The sequence below is a fragment of the Oryx dammah genome, unplaced genomic scaffold, assembly GCF_014754425.2.
Source record: "Oryx dammah isolate SB20612 unplaced genomic scaffold, SCBI_Odam_1.1 HiC_scaffold_5, whole genome shotgun sequence".
NCBI lineage: Eukaryota > Metazoa > Chordata > Mammalia > Artiodactyla > Bovidae > Oryx > Oryx dammah.
Window position 1 is genome coordinate 94,820,993 of NW_024070189.1, and position 19,408 is coordinate 94,840,400.

The 19,408-nt window shown below is 50.6% G+C and overlaps 1 protein-coding gene across 1 annotated transcript in view; it reads left to right on the forward strand.

Moving 5' to 3' along the window:
• The window catches only part of COL5A3 (collagen type V alpha 3 chain), a 45,532-nt gene that overhangs the window by 5,220 nt on the left and 20,904 nt on the right, over nt 1-19,408 (forward strand). The window contains exons 5-31 of the mRNA XM_040240760.1: nt 1,036-1,155; nt 1,473-1,610; nt 4,283-4,396; nt 4,502-4,648; nt 6,203-6,250; nt 6,323-6,364; nt 6,684-6,746; nt 7,212-7,286; nt 7,388-7,471; nt 7,843-7,899; nt 7,998-8,051; nt 8,591-8,644; nt 9,544-9,597; nt 9,680-9,733; nt 9,927-9,980; nt 10,536-10,580; nt 10,692-10,745; nt 10,930-10,974; nt 11,772-11,825; nt 11,959-12,003; nt 13,135-13,188; nt 13,290-13,334; nt 13,472-13,525; nt 15,514-15,558; nt 15,668-15,721; nt 15,859-15,966; nt 16,386-16,439. Of these exons, the coding sequence (XP_040096694.1) occupies nt 1,036-1,155; nt 1,473-1,610; nt 4,283-4,396; nt 4,502-4,648; nt 6,203-6,250; nt 6,323-6,364; nt 6,684-6,746; nt 7,212-7,286; nt 7,388-7,471; nt 7,843-7,899; nt 7,998-8,051; nt 8,591-8,644; nt 9,544-9,597; nt 9,680-9,733; nt 9,927-9,980; nt 10,536-10,580; nt 10,692-10,745; nt 10,930-10,974; nt 11,772-11,825; nt 11,959-12,003; nt 13,135-13,188; nt 13,290-13,334; nt 13,472-13,525; nt 15,514-15,558; nt 15,668-15,721; nt 15,859-15,966; nt 16,386-16,439 (1,815 nt within the window). The remainder of the gene's footprint in view (nt 1-1,035; nt 1,156-1,472; nt 1,611-4,282; nt 4,397-4,501; nt 4,649-6,202; nt 6,251-6,322; nt 6,365-6,683; nt 6,747-7,211; nt 7,287-7,387; nt 7,472-7,842; nt 7,900-7,997; nt 8,052-8,590; nt 8,645-9,543; nt 9,598-9,679; nt 9,734-9,926; nt 9,981-10,535; nt 10,581-10,691; nt 10,746-10,929; nt 10,975-11,771; nt 11,826-11,958; nt 12,004-13,134; nt 13,189-13,289; nt 13,335-13,471; nt 13,526-15,513; nt 15,559-15,667; nt 15,722-15,858; nt 15,967-16,385; nt 16,440-19,408) is intronic.

Consider the following 19,408-nt stretch of genomic DNA (forward strand, 5'->3'; position numbering starts at 1 on the left):
GAGGCTGTAAAACCACGAATCAATCATTTGTGATGGTGCGTACTAGGCTTAGGCTTCCCAGGTGGCACTCCTAGTAAAGAACCTGCCTGGCAATGCAGGAGACAAGAGGAACGTGGGTTTGACCCCTGGGTCGAGAAGATCCCCTGGAGGAGGAAATGGCAACCCACTCCAGTATCTTTGTTTGGAGAATCCCGTGGACAGAAGAGCTTATCGGGCTATAGTCCATGGGGTCACGAAGAGTTGGACACAACTGAAGCGACTTGGCCTGCACACACCTGCTTGGCTTATGGTGGGAGGATAAGACTGTGATGCATGACCACACTGGCTGTTGTGATGGTGTGTGTTGCCAGCAGGGCAAGGTGTCGTGAGGCTCTGTGACAGATGTGTTTTCAATGAAGTGATTGTCATGTGCGTAATAGAAATCCAGGGAACTCATCATCTGGTTTCCTTCTTTTTCTAAAAAAGAAAATGTCTATTGTTACAGCTGTGCTGGGTCTCCGTTGCTGCTGTGGCTACTCTCCGGTTGTTGTGCATGGGCTTTCCCTTGTGGTGACTTTTCTTGTTGGGGAACACGGGCTCCAGGGCACGTGGGCTTTAGTAGTTGTGATGCATGGATTTCATTTCACTGCAGCGCGTGGCATCTTCTTGGACTAGGGATCGAACCCATGTCCCCTGCTCTGGCAGATTTGTAACCAGTGGACCACTGGGAAAGTTTCTGTTTCCCTTCTTGTCCCTGGTACCTTGAAGGGCACCTGACTCACAGTAGGTGTCGCCATGTGCCTGAGAAAAAAGGAACAAATGTGCCTCTGATGGGACAGACGTTGCGGGGTGTGGCTTGTGGTTTGGCATTACCCTGATGGAATCTTCCTGCTCTCAGTTTTGGGGTGCAGAGGGATTTCTGGGGCTGTGGTGGGTCTATCCCTTCCTTATACTTAGCAGGGGTGATTTGAGTGGAAAAACATGAGACCTTGATGCTTGGAATGGGGATTGGAGTTGGCCTGTGGACCCCTTCCCCAACCCCCACTCTCTCCCCAGGGAGATGTTCAGGAGCTGGTGATAAGCCCAGATCCCCAGGCTGCCTTCCAGGCATGTGAGCGCTACCTTCCTGGCTGTGATGACCTGGATCCAACAGTCACCAGGGTGAGTATGGGGCTTGTCCTGCAGTCACTGGCTCAGACATCCCTGGCTCCAGGTCTCAGGAATAAGTGAATTCTGAGCCCTGTCCATGGGGCTGAGTGACCCCTGCCCTCAAACTGTTCCTAGGCATGAATGACTTTGACTTCCAGTCACATAACTGACCCTTGGCCCCAGATCATATATTGACCTTGACCCCAGTTCCCAGCGCTGAGCGAGCCCTGGCTTTAAAACACAGGACCAATGGACCATGTGCCAGCATGACCTCCAGTGATCTGAGTGGTGGAGCTTCCACTCAGGGACTCTGGATCTGATTGGAATCCTCTCCCTAGGTCGAGCCAGAAACCCCTCCCCCTAGGCGGAAGGGGAAAGGAAAAGGGAAGAAGAAAGGGCGAGGTCGTAAGGGGAAGGGCAGGAAGAAGAAGAACAAGGATGCTTTGGCTGCCAGTCCGCCTCCTGGGTCCCTGGACAACCAGGTAAGGGGTCTGCCCTTTGACCGCCCTGCTTCTGGCCTCTGATCCACACTGATCCCTTTTGCCTCATCCAGGGTCTTCCCCTCTGCTCTCCAATCCCTGACTTTTGACTTCTCTCGGCTGACCAGTCACTGTTGGAGGGGGTGCTGATCCTGTCTTAGGAGCTGTCTCATGTCTTCCTCCCAACCTCCAGTTCTGGGGGTGGGGGTGCTGGAGGGAAGGGGCACACCCAGATGAGTACATTATTATTAGCAGGGTTCTTGTGAAGGCTGCTGTTTAAGAAGAGCCACTAGCTGGGTTCAGTGATGGGTTTGTTGGTTTATCATTGTTTGGCATTGACTGGTTGGAGTTATTCAGTGAAGGGTCACTCACTGGGGGGGACTCATTGGAAAAGACCCTAATGGTGGGAAAGACTGAAGGCAATAGGAGAAGGGGATGGCAGAGGATGAGATGATTAGATAGCATCACTGACCCCATGGATGTGAATTTGAGCAAACTCCAGGAGATAATGGAGGATGGAGTTGCCTGGTCTTCTAACATCCATGGGATTCCAAAGAGTTGGATGTGACTTGGTGACTGAACAGCAACAACAGCAATTAGGGGCACACTGTTTGGACTCCCTGATAGAGATTACTGGTTGAGATGGGTTACTGTAAGGCGATATTTATTAAGGTTGATGTTTGGGGGTTTCTAATTGGAGCTCATTCTTGGAAGCCATTGATGGAGGCCCCTGTTGGTGTTATTGGTGTCACTAGTTTAGGGCCAATGGTGGGGGAGTGTCATTGTTGCGGATCACTAATTGGGGAAGTTGCCAGTGGGGAACCATTGATTAGAAAGCACTAGTGGGGTCACCAGTTGGAATCACTAGTTGGGGAGTGACTTTGAGGGGATCATGGATGACATGGTTAATTTGGGAGTCCCTGATGGGTAATTAGTTGGGAAGTCATTGATGGGTCATTGGTTAATGAAATTACTGTCTGGGGGTCATTGGTTGGAGAGCACTAGTTGAGTTCACTTGTGGGTATTCATTGTTGGAAGATCACTGGCTAAGAGGATTCATTGGTTAGGGGGTCACTGGTTAGTACTTCTTGTGGAGGGTCATTGGTTGGGGAGGTCACTGACTGAAGGAGTAACTGGTTGGGGTCATTGATGGAAGTCATTAATTGGGGGGCCAGTGATAGGTGACTGGTTATAGGAATACCTGGTGGAAGATCAATGGTACAGATTATTAGGAGGTGTTTTGGTTATTCATTGGTTAGGATTCTTAATGGGGGTCACTGATCACAGGTTATTAATTGGAGGGTCACTAAATTGGGCTTCCCAGGTGGAGCCAGTGGTAAAGAACCCACCCACCAACGCAGGGGATGCAGGTTTGATCCCTGGGTTGGGAAGATCGCCTGGAGGAAGAAATGGCAACCCGCTCCAGTATTCTTGCTTGGAGAATCCCATGGACAGGGGAGCCTGGCAGGCTATAGTCCATGGGGTCAGAAAGAGTCGGATACGACTGAAGCGACTTAGCATGCATTTATGCAGTGGATCATGACTGTAGGAATAATTGAGGGCCATTGATGCTGGTCATCAGTTGGCAGGGCCACTGTGTAGGTGTCCCTGGTAGGTGCCCTTTGTTGGGGTCCTTGTTTGGAGGGTCACTGGTTGCATTACCTCTGTTCTCAGCATCAGTGTGAAGAAAGAGGTTAGCGCTTCAGCCTCAAACAGAGATGCCAGGACTGTTCTACTCTTCCTCAGCCCCTTCCTCAGTGCCAACCCTTCACCTGGGCCCTTACCACCCACTTTGCACCCTGACCCAGTTCCTTTGCAGCTGTCTGGGCCAGCAGGAGCTCGAACTCCCCCTCTGACTGCAGCCTGGCTGGCTGACCGCTGAGCTCTGCCTTGGGAGCGGACACATGAGCTAGGCTTCTGGGAGTCTGGCCCTGAGTGCTGGACATTGACCTTGACCACTGGGCTTTGGATCCAGTCCTGCTGTGCCTCCCAGCCCTGGCCAGCCCTGTGTGTCCTGCACACACGAGGGCTCCCCCTGCTGGCTGTCCTCATCCAGCCAGCACACCTTCGCCTCTACAGGCCTGCGGGTGCCCTATACCCCTCTGATGTTTTTTGAGAATCCGCCTCTGTCCCCCTCCCTGGACTGAGTGCTCTGAGAGACAGGGTCTGTCTCTTCCTTCACCTCCCTTTTGCCTTTTTTTTTTTTTGAAGTATCTTCCCTTTTCACCTTAAAATTTATTTATTTATTTATGTGGCTGTGCCTTGTCTTGGGCTTCCCAGGTGGCTCAGAGGGTAAAGAATATGCCCAGAATGTGGGAGACCTGGGTTTGATCCCTGGGTTGGGAAGTTCCCCTGGAGAAGGAAATGTCAAACTACTCCAGTATTCTTGCTTGGAGAATCCCATGGACAGGGGAGCCTGACGGGCTACAGTCCATGGGGTCGCAGAGAGTTGGACACAATTGAGTGACTAACACTCTCACTGTCTTAGCTGTGGCATGTGGGATCTTTCTCAGTTGCAGCATGTGGCATCTAGTTCTCTGACCAGGGATTGAATCTGGGCCCCCTGCATTGTGAGTGCAGAATCTTAGCCAGTGGACCACCAGGGAAGTTCCCTCCCTTCCACCTTGATTGTCCTGGCCCCAGACCTGATAACTCTCTCTCTGTCCTTCCTCCAGACCTCCACTGACATCCCCAAGACAGAGACACCAGAACCACCTCTGTCTCCGACATCCATGCCTTTGGTCATCACCACAGCTGTGACCTTTGGTAGCAATGTCACCATCCTAGAGGTTGGTGGGAAGTGGACCAGGCTGGAAGGGAAGGTCCCAGGGTGTTGGTGGTGGCGGATGATGAAGAGGTCAGGGGCAAACTTTGGTCTGTTCCAATGTCCTCAGGAGGGCCTGGACCCTGACAATGGAACTGAACTGGAGACCCTGGAGACTGAGTTAGCCACAGAAGATGAAGAAGAAGATGGTCCCACCATGGGCCCCCACTTCCGGGCAGCAGAACAGTCATGGAATACTGAGTTCCAGATCTTTCCTGTGAGTCTGGGTGGCTTAGGTGCAGGGACTCCTTCCTGGAGCCACACATGGCCACATTCTCTTTTTTGCTTTCTTTGCTCTTGCTTAGAATGCCTTCCCACCACCCCAGTGCAGTTGACAAATATTTATCTACAGATACTGTGCTAATGTGACAGGCATTGTGCTAATGAATGGCTCTGTGGGTAGGGTGATTCATTTGGCTTTTAGTCTAGGCATGATGAGAAGCCCCTGGAGAGGAAACATGACTTGGGAGTTTTCAAAGCTCTCTCTGGTGCTGAACAGCCTATGGACTGTAGGGGGAGCCAGAAGGGCAGCAGGGAAACTAGCGGTCTACGCAAAAGGAGAATCCTGCGGACAGAAGGGCCCGGCCAGTTACAGTCCACGGGGGTGCAGAGAGTAGGACATGTCTGCTCAATTAATACACACACACATGCAAAATAGAAAGTGGTAACCTGGATGAGAGTGGTGGTGGGGGGGGAGGGCAGGGGTGGGGGTGCAGATAGACAGGAGTGGACTGATTTGAACCATGCCCCATTTTGCTCTTGCTGCTGAAGGTGAAGAAAGATGCTAAGATGACTGGGTAGATGCATGGTGGCACCACTGAGTAAGATGGGGAATGAGGGAGGAGCAGGTGGAAAGGGTCAGTGATCTTATTTTGGATGTGCTAAATTGGCAACTGGGCTTGCCTGGTGGCTCAGTGGTAAAGAACCCGCCTGCCAGTGCAGGAGACGCTAATTCGATCACTGGGTTGGGAAGATCCCCTGGAGAAGGAAATGACAACCCTCTCCCATATTCTTGCCTGGAAAATCCCATGGACAGAGGCGCCTGGCGGGGGCTTCAGTCCATGGGGTCCCAGAGAGTCGTACTTGACTGAGCAACTAAACAACAGTGACAAATTGGCAACCCTTGTTCGGTTGTCCATGCAAGTGATTGGCTAGAAAATTCTGGAGCTCAAGGGGTGGTCTAGACTGGAGATAAAGACTTAGAACTCATTAGCAGAGAGAGTCTATCTTTAGTCCAGGGATTGGAGGAGATTGTCTAGAAAAATACCGCAGATAGGGAAGGCCCCCCAACCACCACCACTGCTCTCATCCAGGTTACCACTTTCTATTCAACCAAACCTTGATGTTGGACAGGGAAGAAAGTGAATAAGCCTAACCATCTTACCCTGAGTTCTTGTGATGTACTAAGCATTGTTTTAACTTCTTCATCCTCCCATGGGATGTATAGGGTAGGCTTTGACCCATGAACTTTGCAGGTGAGTCTGCAGGAGTTGAATAAGTTGAATAAGTGAGAGGCAGTTCCAGGATTAAGGTCTCACAGCATGCCCCAGAGTTCATGGTCTTCACCTTGCTGCAGCACAGCCAGCTCACAACTGGAAGCTGAGCTGTTCGAAACATATTGGTTGAAGAAAGAACAACAGAGGCAGCTCAGAGAATGGACTCTGTGTATGCATGCGTGTATGTGCGTGTGTTTAGTGTGAAGTCAGTTAGCTGAGAGTTTTGTGTCTGAGTTCCAGGCTCACATCTCTTTTCTTTCCACCCCCTGCCCCAGGGTGCTGGGGAGAAAGGAGAAAAAGGAGAACCGGCCGTAGTCGAACAGGTAAGGGGTCTGGGGCTGGTAGAGTTGCAGGGGTATGGGCAAGAATGGAGGTCACACTCCTTTCTCCCCCAGGGACAGCAGTTTGAAGGACCCCCAGGAGCCCCGGGACCCCAAGTGAGTCATGACGGCATTCCCCTCTTCTTGCCTTTTACTTCCAGTTGGGGTGTTTGATCTCCTGGGGTAGGGAGTTGGAGTGTAATGTTGCCAGATCATTCAAAGACTGTTAGATACTTGAGGCTCAAAAGATGAATAAAAAAGGGGATTGAGAGGTAAAGTTGGAGCTTTATATAGATCAGCATAGCATTAAGGGGCCAGGAGTGGCTCAGCAATGGGGTAGGAAGGTCAACACAGGGCCGCGGTCAGTGGTGGGGCGCAAGTCCGCTTGGCTCAGACTTTGCACTTCTCATGACCTCTGTTCCTCTGTCCGCAACAGGGGGTAGTTGGCCCCTCAGGCCCTCCTGGGCCCCCAGGATTCCCTGGAGACCGTGGTCTACCGGTAAGAGAGTCTCTCTGGCATGTAACCTTCGGGGGAGGGAGATTTCAAGCTGTGGAGCTGAAGCTAGGAGCATGGCTGGGGCTGGAGCCCCCACCTTGGGGCTGGGGCTGGCACTGACCCCTCCCCATTTGTGAATTGCCATCTGGCTCCTCTTCCATCTTGGGGGTGGGACCATCCGCTGCTTTCCTCCTTCTGTCTCTATCCCTGAGTGTTTCTTGTCTCTTTCTCTCTATGTCTGTTTCCTCACCCCTCTTTCATCTGTCTCCTTTCTGTTTCTCTTTCACTTTTCATCACTTTCTCCCTCCCTCCCTCCATTTCTCTGTGTTTGTCTTGTCTTCTGTATCTTCTCTCTCCCTGCCCCTCTCTCTCCCTCTCTCCCACTCTGTTTCTCTCTGTCCCCTCCTTCCCCTATCTTTTGCTCCATCTCTCTATCTCCATCCCTCTGTGTCTCTCTTCCTCTCTCAGGGCCCTGCTGGCCTCCCAGGCATCCCTGGCATTGATGGGATCCGGGGACTCCCAGGCACTGTGATCATGATACCGGTAAGAGGGAGACAGGCTGGCCTGGCCTTGGGGAGTGGAGTCCTGACCCAGGAAGTGGGGACCTCTTGTAGAAGTTACCCTCACTACTAGTTGCCCTCTAGTTCCAGTTTGCAAGAGGCTCTCACAAAGGACCCCCAGTATCCTTCCAGCAGGCCCAGGCTCAGGCAGTCCTGCAACAAGCTCAGGTGAGGGGAGGATAATCCGGGGACTGTTGGAGGGTGGGGCTTCCCCACTGGCTCAGCGGTAAAGAATCTGCCTGCAATTCAGGAGATGTAGGTTTGATCTCTGGGTCGGGAAGATCCCCTGGAGAGGGGAATTGCCACCCACTCGGGTATTCTTGCCTGGAGAATTCCATGGACAGAGGAGCCTGGCAGGCTACTGTCTATGAGGTGGCATACAGCTGAGCAGGCATGTCGGGAGGTAATGGGAGGACACTGAGAGAATGCCGAAGATGGGAGACAGTGAATAGTCAGGAGACAGGTGGGTATTTAACTCTCGACGATGAGTTTGTGGGGGTGTGGAGGACCTGAGGCTCTGTTCCCCTCTGTCTCTTCAGCTCTCTATGAAAGGCCCTCCTGGCCCGGTGGGGCTCACTGGACGCCCAGGTCCCGTGGTGAGTAAGGAGGCTGCATGGAAGAGGGGACACATCCGTGGAGATGACTCTAACTCACACTCCCTCTAAGTGCGTCACCCTATCTTTCTTCCTCCAAGGGTCTCCCTGGGTATCCAGGTCTGAAAGGAGAGATGGGAGAAATGGGGCCGCAGGTGAGATTGGTGGGGTGAGGGGCAGGGTGGATGGGAAGGTGGGTGTCTCCCACGGCCACAGGATAAAGTGCGAGTTGGGGAAAATGGCAAAAGGGCTGGTGATACACTTGCAATTACTGCCTTTTTGATGTTTGAAATTGTGGTGCTGGAGAGTCCCTTGGACAGCAAGGGGATCAAACTAGTCAATCCTAAAGGAAGTCAACCCTGAATATTTGTTAGAAGGACTGATCCTGAAGCTGAAGCTCCAATAACTTGGCCACCTAATTCGAAGAGCCAGCCCATTAGAAAAGACGCTGATGCTGGGAAAGATTGAAGGCAGGAGGAGAAAGGGGCAACAGAGGATGAGATGGTTGGATAACATCACAAATTTGATGGACATGAGTTTGAGTAAACTTCAGAAGATAGGGAAGGACAAGGAAGCCTGTCGTGGTGCAGTCCATGGGGTCGCAAAGAGTCAGACATGACTTAGTGACTGAACACAACAGGGAAGTCCTTACTCTTTGTTATTCTTTTTCTGCCTCCTTTTCTTTCTCTTCTAGGGTCCCCGAGGGCTTCAGGGACCTCATGGGCCCCCTGGCAGAGAGGGAAAGATGGTGAGTGCTTCGTAGGTCTTCAGGTCATCCCTTAGCCATCTCTCAGCACCCAACACGAGCCTCGGCTCTGTGCTCTCAGGGTCTGCTGGTGTCATTGGTGGGATAAGAGCACTGAGGACAGGGAATGGCAGGCCACTGAGGGTTTTGCAAAAGGAAAGACTGGCACATTAGGGGAAATGATAATTCCAGATAGTATTAACGTTCCATGGGGAACATACAGCAAGGAGATTAATGGGGACTGAAGATGGGGGCTTTTTTTTTTTTTAAGTGTACTCTTTCTTCTCTTTTTAAAAATATTATTTATTTTTAGTTTTTCTGACTGTACTGGGTCTTCATTGCTGTGAAGGGCTTTCTGTAGTTGCAGTGAGTGGGGGCTACTCTCCAGTTGTGGTGCACAAGCTTCTCTCGTGGAGCACAGGCTCCAGGGCCCACGAGTTTCAGTGGTTGTAGCTCATGGGCTCAGAGCCCAGGCTCGGTAGTTGTGCACAGGCTCAGTTGCACTATGGCATGTTGGATCTTCCTGGGCCAGGGACCAGTTCTCAACCACTGGACCAAAAAGGAAGTCCTCTTTTTATTTTATTTTATTTTTTGGCCATGCGGTATGTGGGATCTTAGTTCCCCAACTAGAGATGGAACTCTTGCCCCCTTGCAGTGGAAGCATGGTGCCCCAACCACTGGACTGCCAGGGAATTCCCTGAAGATGAGGGTTCTTCATTTTTGTGATGCTGGTGACTTGGACTAGAGAAAGGGCACTAGGGATAAAGAGTAATGGATGGGTTTGAGATATACTTGAGAGCTTCAGTTAGTACACAGAGAAACTGCCAGCACAGGGCGCTGCATGAGGAAGGTACTCCACACATGGCAGTAGGCATCTCGACTATGTGACCCCTCCCCCACAGGGCCGCCCGGGAGCAGATGGGGCTCGGGGCCTCCCAGGCACCACGGGACCTAAGGTGGGTGATGTGGCCAAGACTGGGACTTGGAGGGACGGTCAGGGTAGAGGATTCAGGGCTCAGATGCTGTCTCTTTGTGCAGGGTGATCGGGGCTTTAATGGCCTGCCAGGGCTGCCTGGTGAGAAGGGCCAAAGGGTGAGTGTGTGAGGCCCCTCCCCCACACCCAAGCCCCTCCCAATATATTCATGACCCTCTCCCCACCCCCAATATCAGAGCCTCCACCCCTGTGTCTGAGTGCTCACCCCTCACACCCCATCTCCCTTCCTTGGGGGCTGCTCTCTACCCTCACCTTTTGACCCTGAATGGCCCTCTGTGTTCCCCACTGCAGGGTGACTTTGGTTATGTGGGGAAACCTGGTCCCCCAGGAGAGGATGGGCGGAAGGTAAGTCTGGAAGCAAGTTAGGGGGTGGTTTGGAAGCCAGAAAGCCAGAATGAGGGAAATAGAACATTCAGGAGACTGGGGGGAGGGGTGAAGGTCTGCACTGGAGAGTCAGGAGGCCCCATCAGGGGCTCAAAGAGACAGATGGAGAGCTGGGGGTTAGTGCTAGAGTTACCGGGCTTTCCCTATGGCTCAGCGGTAAAGAATCCACCTGCCAATGCGGGAGACATGGGTTCCATCCCTGGGTGGGGAAGCTCCCCTGGAGGAGAAAATGGCAACCCACTCCAGTATTCTTGCCTGGGAAATCCCATGGACAGAGGAGCCTGGAGACCATGGGGTCACAAAAGAGTCAGACTTGACTTAGAGACTAAACAACAACTAGAGTTCAGAGGTGAGGCCCAGGACTGCAGGTCCAGGACTGGGGTCACGGGCCTGAATTTCAAATCACGTACACCCCGTTGGCTGGATTCTGCCCCTGGAAGGGGATGCCCAGATGAGGGAAGGTGATTCTCTGAAGATTATACCCTTATCTCCCCAAGTGATGCCATTTTCCCACAGGGAGCAGAGGGACCTCCGGGGCCCACTGGCCAGGCGGGGGAGCCGGTGAGTATGAGGGACCCCTGGACTGCTTGTCTGACACAGAGGAGGGAGGCAGGCCTCCTGGGGCCTCAGAGCAGGGATGCTGGAATAACATTAGCTCCCGCTTCCTTGCAGGGCCCCCGAGGACTGATTGGCCCTAGAGGCTCCCCCGGACCCCTGGGACGCCCGGTGAGAACGTCGCTGTCTTTCTACATCCCTGTTTGTCCTTTCCTCACCGTTCTCTCCTCTGTGTGTCCATTCCTTGCTGCCTGGCTTCTCTGCCCACTCACCGTTCCCCCTGAGCCTCTCAGCGTCTCAGACGCAGGCTCCTGCACGTGTGTCTGCCCCGGTCTCACACCCTCTCCTCCCCCAGGGTGTGACTGGAAGTGATGGTGCTCCAGGTGCCAAAGGAAATGTGGTACGTGTTCCAACACCTGGTGCTTGCTTTCTTTATCTTTGGCTACACTCAGTCTTTGCTGCTGCATGGGCTTTTTTCCTAGTTGCAAGTGGAGGCTGCTCTCTAGTTGCAGGGCACAGACTTCTCATTGTAGTGGCTTCTCTTGTTGCAGAGCGTGGACTCCATAGTTTCGCTCCCAGGCTCTAGAGCGCTGGCTCTATAGTTGTGGCGCACGGGCTTAGTCGCTCCTTGCCATGTGGGATCTTCCCAAATCAGGGATCCAACCTGTGTCTCCTGCATGGGCAGGTGGATTCTTTACCACTGAGGCACCAGGGAAGCCCCACCTGATGCTTTCTTTTAAATTAATGAATTAGTTAAGTTTTGTTTGCACTGGGTTTTCGTTGCTGGGCACAGGCTTTCTCTAGATGTGGCAAGCCGGGGCTGCTCTTCACTGTGGTGTGCAGGTTTCTCATTGTGGTGGCTTCTCCTGTTGCAAAGCATGGGCTCTAGGCCCATTCAGTATGTGGCAGCTCGTGGGCTCTAGAGTTCGGGCTTAGTACTTGTGGTGCAAGGACTCAGTTGCCCCGCTTCATGTGGAATCCTCCTGGACCAGGGATTGAACCCATGCCCCCTGCATTGGTTGGTGGATTCCCATCCAGGGTGCCACCAGGGAAGTCCCCCTGATGCTTTCAGACACTCTGACCCTATGGCCACCCATATCCTTGTCCACTCCCATGACCCCTTCCCTCATTTCAGCTTCACTGACACCTCAACACCACAACCTTTCTAGCTTCACAGAAACCTCACTTTCTCCCCAGGGTCCTCCAGGAGAACCAGGCCCCCCAGGACAGCAGGGAAATCCTGGGTCCCAGGTTTGAGCTATTTTTCCAATAAGGGGGGGAGCGGTGGTCCATGAAGGTCATAGATCATTCCTAGCTTCTCCAACTTCTGCACTCACTGTCCCTTTCTAAAGCTTTTCTTCTCTCTCTTTTAAAATATCTCCAGGGTATTCCTGGTCCCCAGGGACCCATCGGCACTCCTGGGGAGAAGGTGAGTGACAGCCCTACTTTCCCTCCTCCCCTCTTCCTTCAACTCTGCCTGCAGGAAAAACTTCCCATTGGGCCCCTTTTGTAAGCCATGGATAATGATCAATTGCAACAGTCCCTAAACAAGCTCAGAGTAACCAAGTGTCATTGTTGGAGAAGGGCTGATTGTGAGAAATAGACCTCCACCAAGTTTAGAGTACAAGGGGATATTATCAACACACGGGGGAATCTCTCAGAAGCCAGAAAGTATTACCAAGATTCATGGGCCAAGAAATCCTTTTCTTTGGGGTCTTGCAGTGTCATCTTTGTTCCTCTGCAAGTCTGTTTCCATCTCCCCTGAAGGACAGGATTCTTTCTATATACATCTTGAAAAAGCAAAAATGTTAGTCGCTCAGTCACGTCTGATTCTTTCTGACCCCATGGACTGTAGCCCACTAGGTGCCTCTGTCCACAAGATTCTCCAGGCAAGAATACTGAAGTGGGTTGCCATTCTCTTCTCCAGGGGACCTTCCCAACCCAGAGATCGAACCCATGTCTCGCGTGTTGCTGGTAGATTCTTTACCGTCTGAGTCTGTTCTTACTCCAAATCCTATTTCTACACAATCTTGTACTGCTGTCACTATTTCAGTCCCCAGCTCCTTAGGATCTTATAGTTTCTTTACCCAAATCCATCTGATCATAGTTTCTATGAGGCAAGGTGTCACTTCCCTTAAAATTTCAGGAGAGAGTCTGACTGGCTTAGCTGACTGGCCAGGATCCCCCCTCCGGACTCATCAACTGTTTGCAGGACATAGAGAGGTCACCCCATGCCTGTGTAGACCCACCACTCTTTGGTGGAACTATGGGTTGAAGGGCCTTCTAAAGGAAGGAGTCCCCCATCCCAGCATGTCTCTCACACTGTTTTTATATCCCTTGCCTGAATTCTCCCAGAAGCAGAGGCTTTCTGAGGCACAGAGAGGGGAGGCGGCTTGTCCAGGGTCATACAGCAAGTTCGGAATTGCTGAGAATAGATTGTGTGACCAGTAGAATCCGCTTTTTCTCTAACCTTGAGGTAGCTGCCTGTCTGAGCGGGGATGTTCCTGGTGGAATGCCAGGCTCTGAGACCCTGTATCTCTCCCTACTTTTCATCTTCCAGGGTCCCCCTGGAAACCCAGGAATTCCAGGTCTCCCAGGATCTGAAGGCCCTCCGGTGAGAACTAGATTCTGGGAGAAAGAGGAAGGAGAAGGGGGAGGCTTGGGAGTTTGGACGGCAAGTCAGGTCTTTGACAACTCAGAACGTCTTTCTTCCAGGGTCATCCAGGTCATGAGGGCCCAACAGGAGAGAAAGGGGCCCAGGTAAGTGACCTGAAGAGGGCCTGATTTGGGGATGGGGGTTGGCAGGCAGGGCCAGGAGTCTCATGAGAAGAGAGATGAGGGCACTGGGAACATGGAAGGGGAAGAACAGGTTGACATTGATCTTATCTCCATCTCAGGGTCCAACAGGGTCAGCAGGCCCTCTGGGCTATCCGGGACCTCGGGGTGTGAAGGTAAGTGATACTTGGGGCCTGCAGTTAGGGCTGATTCATCAGCACTGACTTCGGGAAGCTGGCTCCGTCAGACACTTCTGCAAGGGTGTGAGAGAGGAGTCAGCCTGCCAGGCAAGGTGTGGTAGGACTGACCGTATACAGTAGGGTGTGTGCTACTTTGAAGCTGAACAGCCAAAGGGTAACATTACAGCACAGTTGTCGCCTTGTAGTTGAGAATAGTTAAACCTATTACAGGCTGAACCCATTTCACTGTTAAGCACACACATCACATCCCCAGGTCAACACATTATAATCAAGCAGAGGGTTGTTTTAAAAGCTCAAATAGATAGCCAGTGGGAATGTGCTGTTTAATGCAGAGAGCTTAAATCAGTGCTCTGTAACAGCCTAGAGGGGTGGCATGGGGTGGGAGGTGGGAGGGAAGTTTAAGAGGGAGGGGACATATGTATACCTATGGCTGATTCATGTTGATGGATGGCAGAGACCAACACAACATTGTAAAGCATGTATCCTTCAATTAAAAATAAATAAATTAAAACAAACAAAAGCAACAAAAACTCAAGCCAAGAGCCCTACAATCTACAAGCCTAGAAATGCTAGGATCAGTTGAGAGCTGTACTGAATAGAGATTTACTATTGACCAGCTGTAGGGACATTGTAATTAAAATGTGTGGTAGCTAAGTCCAGTTACCTTGTAGCCAAGTACAGGTATCCATTACCTATAGTCTAAGAACAGAGTGGTTAGTCTAAGAACAGTCTAAAAGCCAGCTCCTCACATTTTTGCATTATAGACCAGATTAGTTACCCTATAACCAAGGAGGTGTAGTTATGTTGTAGCTGGCCATGAAGTCCTGTGGGTGTCCAAACTCAGAGTTCCATTAGAAGTCAGGCATGGTTTTCTATATAGAGTTGAAGGCTATGTTTTGGCTGAGTCTAGTTATACCATCGGAGAAGGTGATGGCACCCCACTCCAGTACTCTTGCCTGGAATATCCTGTGGATGGAGGAGCCTGGTGAGGTGCAGTCCATGGGGTCGCAAAGAGTAGGACACGACTGAGCGACTTCACTTTCACTTTTCACTTTCATGCATTGGAGAAGGAAATGGCAACCCACTCCAGTGTTCTTGCCTGGAGAATCCCAGGGACAGGGGAGCCTGGTGGGCTGCCGTCTATGGGGTCGCACAGAGTCAGATGCGACTGAAGTGACTTAGCAGCAGTTACACCATAGCCATGGTCAGAGAACAATTGTAGTCAAACTTGGTTACATCGTGGTCAACGAATTGCCCTGTGGCTAGAGACAGTCATGATATTGTCAAAACACATAGTTACATTGTATCCAAGTGTAACTTCATTGTAGTCACTGAATTCCATTATAGTGTGTCTCCCTGTGGCTGGACACCGACATGCTATTGTCAAAACATAGTTATAGTGAATCCAAGTACAATTTCATTTAACTCACTGAGCTCAGTTACACTGTAGCCAAGCGCAGCTTTTCTTCGGGCCCAAGCCAAGAATTTGGTGTGAGCAGCATCTGGGCTTGCACTGAGCAGTCGGGCTGTAGCCAAGCACAGACTCCCCTTGTTGCCAGGCACAGAGTCTCACTGTATCCAGCACAATGGGAAACATTCCTTCGCCTTTAGAATGAAGCTGGGTTCTGGAATGTTCATCCTTTTCCTCCTGCCAGAAGGAACTGTGGACACAGTGTCCCTAGGAGATGGAAATCAATTACTTGGAAATTTGGCCTTCCCTTCACACCCCCACACAGATGACCTTGGGAGGCTGCCAGTGAGAAGGGACGGAGGAAATGCAATCTCTCGTACACCATGCTAGCAGATGATGGGACAAGATAATTTTCTCTGGGGCTGCTCCCCACCCCCTCCCTCTAGTCCTGCATCCTCTTGGGATTGTCCTGGCTATTTCAGGCAGAGGACTGAGTTCAGGGCCCTTCTTAAGTGGGGGCAAGTGTGGGGACTGAGAGCTTCTTTCTTTTCAGGGTACTTCTGGCAACCGGGGCCTCCAGGGGGAGAAAGGAGAGAGGGTAAGAAAGAAGGGGATTCCTTGGGAGAGGGGAACCCTAATAATGGGGCTCTGACTCTGCCTCTTCGTGAAAACCTTGGCTTCTGATCTCTGTACTGTCTTCCACCCAGGGAGAGGACGGTTTCCCAGGCTTCAAGGGTGATGCGGGGCTTAAAGGAGATCGGGTAAGATGCTCTCCAGGGGAGGAGTCTGGTGAATCTGGGAGACTTGGGAAAAACAGTGAGGAGGTGAACTGGGGCAAAGACAAGGGGCAGGGGTGACAAAGAAGGACTGATATCAGGGTTTCTCTTTTCTGTTCCAGGGGCAACCCGGACCTCCAGGTCCTCGGGGAGAGGATGGTCCTGAAGGGCTCAAGGGGCAGGAGGGGCTGGTTGGCGAGGAGGGCCCCCCAGGCTCAGCTGGGGAGAAGGTGAGTGGACCTGGTCACCCCCCTCCAGTCTGTCCCCAGCTTCCAGCCAAGGTGTTCCCTGGCCCTTTGCCCTCAGCCTTCTGTTGTTTTATCTCCAACTTTAGGAGGCTCTCCATTTCTTCACTTCTGGAGCTCAGCATGATAGAGCAATGCCATGCACTCTATCTTATTTATACCCCTATAACCACTACAGGCAACAGACATTTTTATCCCCGTTCTACAGACAAGTAAACTGAGATTTGGAACGATTGAATGAGCTGTCCAAGAACATGCCCCTAGCAGGCAGGGACCAGGAGTTGAACCCATGTTTCCCTGGATCCCAGCCTCCTCCCTTTGCCACCGTGCCCCAGCCATCCTGCTCCTCCCCCAATGACACCCAAATTGCAATCTCTGACTTTTTTCCTACAATCTCTCTGCAGGGCAAGCTTGGCGTGCCGGGTCTTCCAGGTTATCCAGGACGTCCAGGCCCTAAGGTCAGATGCTAGGAGGCAGGTGGTGGGCAAGGGTAGGGTTTAGAGACTGATTAACATCTGGGGTTCTAGGCTGTGGTCTGGGGGTGTGAACTGGCCACCTCATGGGGCACTGAAAGTGTAAGATGTGGGCTTTGGCATCAAACTTAGGCTCGAATACCCAACCTTATCTGCTAAGTGGCCTTGGGTAAGTCACTCCTCACCTGCTAAGTGACCTTGAGTAAGTCACCCCCCTAATACCTGCTAAATGAACTTGAACAAGTCTATTGAGCCATTTTTCTCAGTTCCAAAATGGAGATACCAGCAGTAGCTACCTCATCAATTTGATTATAATAATGTTGATGATTTTGGTGATAATAAATCTGTAGGATCCTTCTTACTGGTATGATTAAGGTTGGCTCAAACAAAAAGTCAGTAAGGAGGAGAATCATAAAAAACATGCAGCTTACATATCTTGAATTAATTATAACTTAGAGTGTATTTGTGTAAAAATGTACCTTTGGCTGCCAGTATTTTGATGGATGAGGCTATTGGTAAGCCATGTCTTTCTGCCTAAGCCACACCCGTTTTACGTCACTAATGATTTGTAGTTTTTATTTACATAAAGTGGAACAGAAAAATCAAAGACATTTAGAAGAAATCTGAGCACAGAATCCTCGAGTTCCATACTTTTGGCGTCTTGTTCTGGCACAGTTATCTTGCGTTTGTGTGTGCTAAGTCTCTTCAGTTGTGTCTGACTCTTTTCAATCCCATGGACTGTGGCCTGCTAGTCTCTCTGTCCATGGGATTCTCCAGGCAGGAATACTGGCGTGGGTTGCCACGCCCTCCTGCAGGGGATCTTCCCGCCTCTAACCTGCCCCTTACCCAACCGCCCCCACACTCTTGACCCTGCCCCTGGTGCTGCCTCTGAGGCTTCCCTTTAACCAGGGCCCTGCATAGCCTGGATGCCCTGCCTGCGTGCATGCTAAGTGGCTTCAGTCATGTCCGACCTTTGCGACCCCATGGACTGTAGCTAGGCTCCTCTGTCCGTGGGATTCTCCAGGCAAGAATACTGGAGTGGGTTGCCATGCCCTTCTCCAGGGGATCTCTCAGACCCAGGGATGGAACCCGCCTCTCTTACTCCTGCATTGGCGGATGAGTTCTTTATCACTAGCGCCCCCTGGGAAGCCCCATAGTTATCTTGCCCATGCCTAATTTGACAGTGATTTTTTTTTTTAATTGCTTTCCTTTATATTAAGTCTTTTCCATTTCTCTCTCTCTCTCTTTTTTGGTTGAACTCTGCTGTTTGCAGGATCTTAGTTCCCAGACCAACAACTGAACCCAGGCCCTTGGTAGAGAAAGCTCTGAGCCTTAACCACTGAACTGCCAGGGAATTCTTGTCTTTTCCATGTAACTTTATTTTAGAGATATCTTTCTTTTCCCTTTTTACATTTCATCTGTTTTCATAAGCTTTCATTAAATCACATGAGTCCATTGGCAAGGGTAACTGCTATAAACAGGTTTGGGAATTAACTCAAGGCACCAAAATTCGGAGCAGAACTCAGCCTGTTGGAGCAGGAATTCCTGGGAGTTCAAAGAAATTCAAAGGCTCATAGCCAAGACTGAGCAGTGTGCCTTGGGCATCAGGCACTGAACACATTACCGGAGGCCTGATGTATTAGTTAAGTTGAAGTCAGTTTTGGGTTGCTAGAATAAAAATGCCTTGGACTGGATGTTTTAAACATAGAAATTTGTTTTGGAGGCCAAAAGTCTGAGATCAGAGCGCCAGCATGGTTGGATTCTGTGAAGGCTTTCTTCCTGATTTGTAGATGAACATTTTCTGTCTTTGTCCTCACATAGGGGAGGAAAAGGCCCTGATGCTGGGAAATATTGAAGGCAGAAGGAGAAGGGGGCAGCAGAGGATGAGATGGTTAGATGGCATCATCGACTCCATGGACACAAATCAGCAAATTCTGAGAGATAGTGAAGGACAGGGAAGCCTGGCATGCTACAGTCCCTGGAACAACAAAGGAGAGAGGGAGGAGCCAGAGAGAGACACAGACCGAGAGAGATATAGTCTCCTTTCTTAAAAAAAAACAAAAAAACAAAAAAACTTTTAATTTTGTATTGGGATATAGCCAGTTAACAATGTTGTGATAGTTTCAGGTAAACCATGAAGGGACTCAGTCATACATATGCATGCATCCATTCTCCCCAAACTCCCCTCCCATCCAGGCTGCCACATAACATTGAGCAGAGTTCCATGTGCTCTACAGTAGGTCCTTGTTGGTTATCCATTTTAAATATAGCAGAGTGTACATGTCCATCCCAGAGTCCCTAACTATCCCTTCCCCCATCCTTCCCCTGGCAGCAATGGTTGGTTCTCTAATTCTGTGAGTCTCTTTCTGTTTTGCAAGTAAGTATATTTGTATCATTTCTTTTCAGATTCCATACATAAGGGATGTCATACGATATTTCTCCTTCTTTGTCTGACTTCCTTCACTCAGTATGTGTAGTCTCTTCTTATAAGGACACTAATCCTATATACGAAGCCCCTACCCTCATGACCTACTTAGTTCCCAAAGGCCCCACCTTCAAATATTATCACACTAGGGATTGAGGATTCAACATATGAATTTTTAGAAGACACAAACATTCAACCCATAGCAGTTAGTAATTGCGTGAATAAAAGGACAATTAACATTCCTTGAATTCATACTATGTACCAAGTACTTTGTAACAAAAATAAAACTAAACAAGACACTTTCTACACATATCCCATCTATCCTAACCAGAACCTTGTGAAGGAGGTTTTGTTCATATCATCCCAGGCTACAAACAAGGAGACTGGTGCTCAGAGAGCTTCAGCCATTTGTCTAGGGCCACACAGCTAGTCCAGTGATGGATCTAGGATTCAAAACACAGTGAGGGGTGAGAGGGGATATTGGAGCCTATGGTGTCTTCCCCCCAGGTCAAGGGAGGATGCCTCCAAG